The 6167-nt window shown below is 47.7% G+C and overlaps 1 protein-coding gene across 2 annotated transcripts in view; it reads left to right on the forward strand.

The window, feature by feature from the left end:
* Window positions 1-3536, forward strand: part of Plpp4 (phospholipid phosphatase 4) — a 121479-nt gene extending 117943 nt beyond the window's left edge. Inside the window, exon 7 of one of the 2 annotated variants that reach the window (XM_075974862.1) lies at window positions 2976-3536. In XM_075974862.1, the coding sequence (XP_075830977.1) occupies window positions 2976-3175 (200 nt within the window). In that variant the 3' untranslated portion in view covers window positions 3176-3536. The remainder of the gene's footprint in view (window positions 1-2975) is intronic. The other variant, XM_075974861.1, reaches the window with a different exon arrangement.
* Window positions 3537-6167: the final 2631 nt, after the last annotated feature.

Below are 6167 nucleotides of genomic sequence, written 5' to 3' on the forward strand. Positions count from 1 at the left end.
TCACTCTTAAACAGGAAAACCTCTTCATGACCATGTGCTTTCCCCATGCTCAGATATAACCATCAGGATGACAGAGGACAAGGACAAGGGACTCACTTAAGGATACACAGGGCAGACATCAAATCTCATCTTTGACCTCCTGTGCATTCACCTCCCTCAGCAATCTTAATTCTGCTGTGAGCAGCAAGATGTTGGCCAAGTGTTGAGGGAGTCAGCACCAACAGGACACTCAACCCTTGTCCCCATAGAGTTCTAAACCTAGTGTTAGCCATCCACAGCTGCAAAGTTCACCATCATTTACCACTGGAATTAGTCACACAGGAGTGAGGAGGGGTCGCCAGCGTGTATACCCGGGCTTCGTTTTTGGAAGGATAACAAGGTAGGTGTTGAAGCAGGAGAGGGAGCAAGAAGGATCCTTTTGAGCCCGGGATGGAAACTACATGTATGTAACCAAGAAATAAGCAGGTACAGGCAGAAAGACCGTGAGTGAAGGGAACATGACTGGAGTACATGACAGCCATGTGAGCAACTCTGGTTGACGCCAGGCCTTCTTGGTTTGTGAGAGCATTGGCAGGTCCACTGAGCGGAAGCACAGCTCCATCTATTCGCACATGAAGGAGGATCTGCAGCCGCTGTGTCGGGACTCTAGATTCTGGCCATTAGAGCAGCAGCTGGACATTGGGCTGCATGCCCCTGACATCCATGCCCTAACATGGAAAGCACTCTTACCTATACTTGTTTTTTTCTATTTTACTATTGTAGATCAAGAAAATTATGTGTACAACATCGCTAAATTTATTTGTTCAAGGAGATTGTGCTTGCCTATTAGCCTACTATCAATTTTGACAGTCGTAGTTGTTGGTTCTATGGAGGATAATGACATACAAAACTTTGTGCCCACTAAAAATTCTGTGAGGGCCATGGCATTTGCTCAGCAGGTAAGGTATTTGCTGACAAGCATGGTGGCTTTGATCCTCAGATCCCATGGGGTGGAAGGCGAGAACAGAACTCCTAAAAGTTGTCTTCAGACACACAGTAGCCATGGCGTGCGTGTGTGCCCATGCACACATGTACATTTATGCACTGAATACACTTAAGATGAGAAATCTTTCAAATTATTCTGATAGCTCAGGTAGAGACTAATACATCTAACAAGACCAGCAATGACTGGTATTGCACACGCAGCTACTCACTGAGCAGTTCATTGTCTGGAAAGACTCAAGGCTTTGATAACAACTCAGTATGGCCTCAGAGGAAGCAACAGGCAAGTAGCTTGACTTTAGTTGAGGAGGCTACAGGGTGCCTGATGTCCTAAGAAGTGTGGAAACAGTTATTCCTTGTTTGACCCAGAGTGGACATAGCCTTTATCCCACAGGCCTGTTACGTTGTGAAGGCTGAGACCTCAAAAAGTCACGAAGTTATCCATGAATAGACCTGTAAAGGTTTACATGGCCCCTGGACCAGCACAGACTACAGAGTCAGGTAACAGTGTTCCAGCCTTCCGTGTCCTTGGTCAGTTTTATCTGTCCACTTGATACAGCCTAGAGTCACCTGAAAAGGGCATCTAAAATTAAAGGATTCACCAGATCAGATTGACCTGTATTCATGTATATTCAGAGACTATCTTGATCGTCAATTGATGTAGAAGGGCCCAGCCCACCTGAGGTGACTTAATTCCCGAGGCCCGTAAGCCTGGACTGTATAAGAAAGCTTATCAAGCGTAGGTCTTTGATTGCGCCGCCCATGCTCCTCCATGGTTTCTGCCTCAAGTTCCTCCCATGGCTTCCCTTGAGGATAGACTGAAACTGGAAGCTGGATCAACCTTTTCCTCCCCTACATTGCTCTTGGCAGTGGGATTTGCCACAGCAATGGAATTCAATGGGAATGCTGGGGGTGGGAGGGACGGAGGTGCTTCCAACTATCTGTAGGAAGTTAGTATAACCTAGCAAGATAGCTGGCATGTGGACAATGACAGCTGAGCCTGGCAGTGACGATGGCATGAGTTTCAAGAAGTCTCTTACTGTTGGAGGTTCCCACTGTGTTAGGATATTTTGGCAGAAATAGTCTGTAGAGACCGTTCGGGCATGCATCACACACACTGAGGGCTGATGGGTGCTCTGTTTGGTAAAGGAGTCTGTCTTTGCCTACGGGTGAGTCATCCCGCTTCATCTTCCCTCCAGCATCACCCCTTCTTCTCAGTGATCCCTGCAGCTCACTATTGGGATCCAGCTCCTTTGTTCAGAGCTCTAAAGAGTGTGCCAAGTCTCAAGGACTGCTAAAGGATTTATTCCCAGATGCCTCTGAGGGGTTATTTCATCCCTGAGAAACCCCTTCCTGTAAGGCACAGACCGGAACACCTGCTGGGCTCTTGTAGCTCACCAGCAAGTTTGAAAGACTCTAGCAAGACTTGCCTAGGAAAACTAAATGTCAGCCCCTGCGGGTGTTCAGATGTGAGAGAGATGTCTAGGACCTCTTCTACTCTGAAAAGTCTTGAATGCCAGTCTGAGCTCTTGCAGTTCTAAGGCGTGAGTTAAAGGGCAGGCGTGGGGCACAGAGTCTAGTCCTTGATTTTTAAAAAAGTGTGTGCATGGGGGTTGGGCGATGCATATCTAAGTCAGAGAATGACTTTGTGGACTCTCTTCCCTGTCATCCACCTTTTTGAAAGTTATACTGGAATTTACGTCGTCAGGCTCTTCAACAATGTTTTCCATGCTGAGCCATTTCAGTAGTCTTGAGCCCTTGTTTTTTAGCATGTAAGTGCTAGAAATGATGGCAGTTTGGGAGATACTGCCGCAGTTTACACTTTGAGTGTGCATTTTTTCCTTTGGTCTTCCAGGGGTGGGGAGTGGAGGTTGGGGTGGAGAGACTGAAAGCAACCCATCATCTAGGGCAAGTGGGAAAAGAACTTTCTGGATATCTGGGCTGCTCATATGAAGGAAGAATAACCGTCTTTCCCACTTGCTCTCTCCCACTAGATTCCTTTGTTGGAGGAGTGATTGGCCTCATTTTTGCCTATATTTGCTATAGACAACATTACCCTCCCCTGGCCAACACGGCGTGTCACAAACCGTATGTCAGCCTCCGAGTGCCCACTTCACTGAAGAAGGAGGAGATGCCTACAGACGACAGTGCACCCAGCTTGCCTCTGGAGGGGATCACCGAGGGCCCCGTATGATGGGTGTCTAGGAAAGATGGACGCTGAGCCCCTGGCTCATTCTTCTACCCTGATGTCATAACACAGTGGAACGGCTTTTCTGTAATGTGATTCTCATCAGTTACTCTAAAGTCCCCTCAGCTTCTGTTCTGTGGATGGTGTTCCTGCCGCTTCCCATGTCTCCCTTCAACATTTTCAGTTTGTAAAGTCGGGACACCGGGACCAGTCTCTGAGAGACCCACGCACCAGGAAGGCAGATGCAAGGGTGGGGTGGGCATGGGCATGCTTGCTCATCCAGTGATTCCTTTACCTGAGGTGTTTGCCATAGCACCCACCCTCCTCTGTGTTCATGTTGTAAAATATAATAAAGTCTCCCACCCAGAAGACGTGGCACTCGCCATCAGTACATCAAAAATTATTAGGCACCGAGATGGGTTTCACAGTGAGGCCCAAAGCAGGCACTGTCTCTAGATCATTCTAAGTTTGTCAGCTAGGGGCTCCCTGTGTGGGAAGGTTGCCTCATGGGTCCTGGGCACAAGATTCTTACCACCTTGCAGTCTAGGTTAGGGGGCCAGTTCTGAACATAATTCCACCCTCGCAGAGTTCACGGAGGATTGAGTGAGCAGGCACACTGGTGTGGACATTGGTCCTGTGGCTTCCCTTGGGGGAAGAACTGTCGTGGAGTTGTCTGACCCCTCTGAGAGTTGCATCCTGCACAGCTCTGTGCTGAGGGGTCTTTGGTGGCAGCATAGTCTGGTTGCAGGCCAGGAGGAAGCATCAGCAGGGCAGGACCTGGGAGGAGGAGCAGGAAAAGAGCAGGGAGCTGCTGCCTCTGTGAGGCTTGTCAGGCTGGCAAATGGTTCATCTTTCTCTGGCTGAGTACAGCTCCTGGCCAGCTTGTTCTTTTCAAAGCTGAGAGCATTCCCTCACTTCCCTCTGGGTTTCCAGACGGCTGAGACTGGATGCTATGCAAGGTGATGCATCTTTGATGTCTGAAGAATGTCATACTGTGGCAGTTAATGTAACGGCTTGCACATTCAGAGGCTCTTATGGCTGTCTAAAGCACCAGCTGAGGGGCTCTGGCATGAGCAGTCTGGGTGGAGCCATCACCATAGCATTGCTGTTACAAGCTTCATGTGGAGCTCAAGCACTACCTGTTCCCCCACCCCCAGTGTGGCCCTCACCAGCTGTGGTTCTCTCCAGCTGTGGCCCTCACCAGCTGTGGTCCTCTCCAGCTGTGGTCCTCACCAGCTGTGGTCCTCTCCAGCTGTGGTCCTCTCCAGCTGTGGTCCTCTCCAGCTGTGGTCCTCTCCAGCTGTGGTTCTCTCCAGCTGTGGTCCTCTCCAGCTGTGGTCCTCACCAGCTGTGGTCCTCTCCAGCTGTGGTCCTCTCCAGCTGTGGTCCTCTCCAGCTGTGGTCCTCTCCAGCTGTGGCCCTCACCAGCTGTGGTTCTCTCCAGCTGTGGCCCTTACCAGCTATGGTCCTCTCCAGGTATGGTTTTGGCACAGAGCCATATGATTGCCCAATGGTGGGTTGAGGCAGGGAAAGGCCTGAATGAATGAATGAATGAATGAATGTCCAACCCAGTTCAAAGCTTAGGTTGCAAAAACAATTACAGCAGCTACATTCACAAGCACCCTGGAAAGAGAACGTGAGGATTAGTGAAATAGCACAGTGGGTAATGTGTCTTACGGTGCTTGCTGTCTAGCTGGCAATCTGAGTCCAATCCCCAGGGCCTGTTCTGTTGAAGGAGAAAGCCAACTCCCACAGGCTACCCTCTGCTTTCCACTCATGCGCCATGGAATTCACACACACACATACACACACACACACGCATAAATGAATAATACATTTTAAAAGGAAAATGAATGTAGGACACTTGACAATGAAGTCATGTTAGTTCATAAAACACAGTTTTAAAACCAGAGGTAAAATTCACATGAAACTTAAAAAGTAATATCTGGATTGAAATGAAAAATTTTAGCATTTTAAAATCCAAACATGAGAGTAAAAATGCAAGAAAAAGTGCATTTTTTTTTGAAAATGGAGCTTTGATTTTTTTTTTCTTTGACTCTGGCTTTAATCTGGTTCTGCAGTATCAGTCTGCAAGAAGAGACACAGTTATACTTTAGTCAATGGCTACTTAAAATTCTGGACCACGAGGTGTCCATTTATACAATACTTAACATTTAAAGATAAATGGCCAGAAGGCTCTGTAAAGCAACAACAGAATATTGTTAATGCTGATAATTAAACTGAAAGCCTTAAAATAGGCCATGTAAAAGCTTTGATTAGAATGTAATTAAGATTGCAAAGGACGTAATAGCATGAAGCATGCAGCCAGATCCTTAGGAGCGGTAATTAACAGCCTACGCCAGCTCACAAAAGGCAGCCGTTTTTTTGTAGATCCATATGTTTAATTTCACAGTCTATTAATGTGAAGTGTCTGATGCACAAATAAGGTGGCTGTGGAGAGGGACACTTGTGCCTTGGGCCCTGGTCTGTTCTGAATCTAAGGGGTGACTAGCTAACTCAGTCTCTCATAGGCAGGGAGGTTCAGGTTGTGAGTCAGGGCTCACCCTGGAAGCTGTGACCCATCAGACTAACAGGAATGGTGTGAGCGTTTGAAGCTTCAAAGCCCAACACTTCCTTCAGTGGCACACCCCCTCCAACAAGGCCACACCTCCTAATCCTTTCCAAATAGTTCCACCGACTAGGGACTAAGCATTCCCACAGAGGAACCTATTGAGGCCATTCTTGTTCAAACCAGCACAGCTCCCTACCAGGGGTTATTCATTTCCACGGTGATTCTGAAGCTGACAGCATAGACTTCACAGGACCCCTGTGCCTGGCATCTGTCAGAATGGAGACAGAAAGTGGAAGATTTACCTTCCATAGTCATGACCTCAGTCTCTGCTCTGCCACATCTTCTCTTTAGTTTTCCTGTCCTCGAAGTTGATGTGTGACTTTTAATTACTAATTTTTTGAGAATTTCATGTGTGAGTACTGTATT

The sequence above is a fragment of the Microtus pennsylvanicus genome, chromosome 5 (genome assembly GCF_037038515.1).
Source record: "Microtus pennsylvanicus isolate mMicPen1 chromosome 5, mMicPen1.hap1, whole genome shotgun sequence".
Classification (NCBI taxonomy): domain Eukaryota; kingdom Metazoa; phylum Chordata; class Mammalia; order Rodentia; family Cricetidae; genus Microtus; species Microtus pennsylvanicus.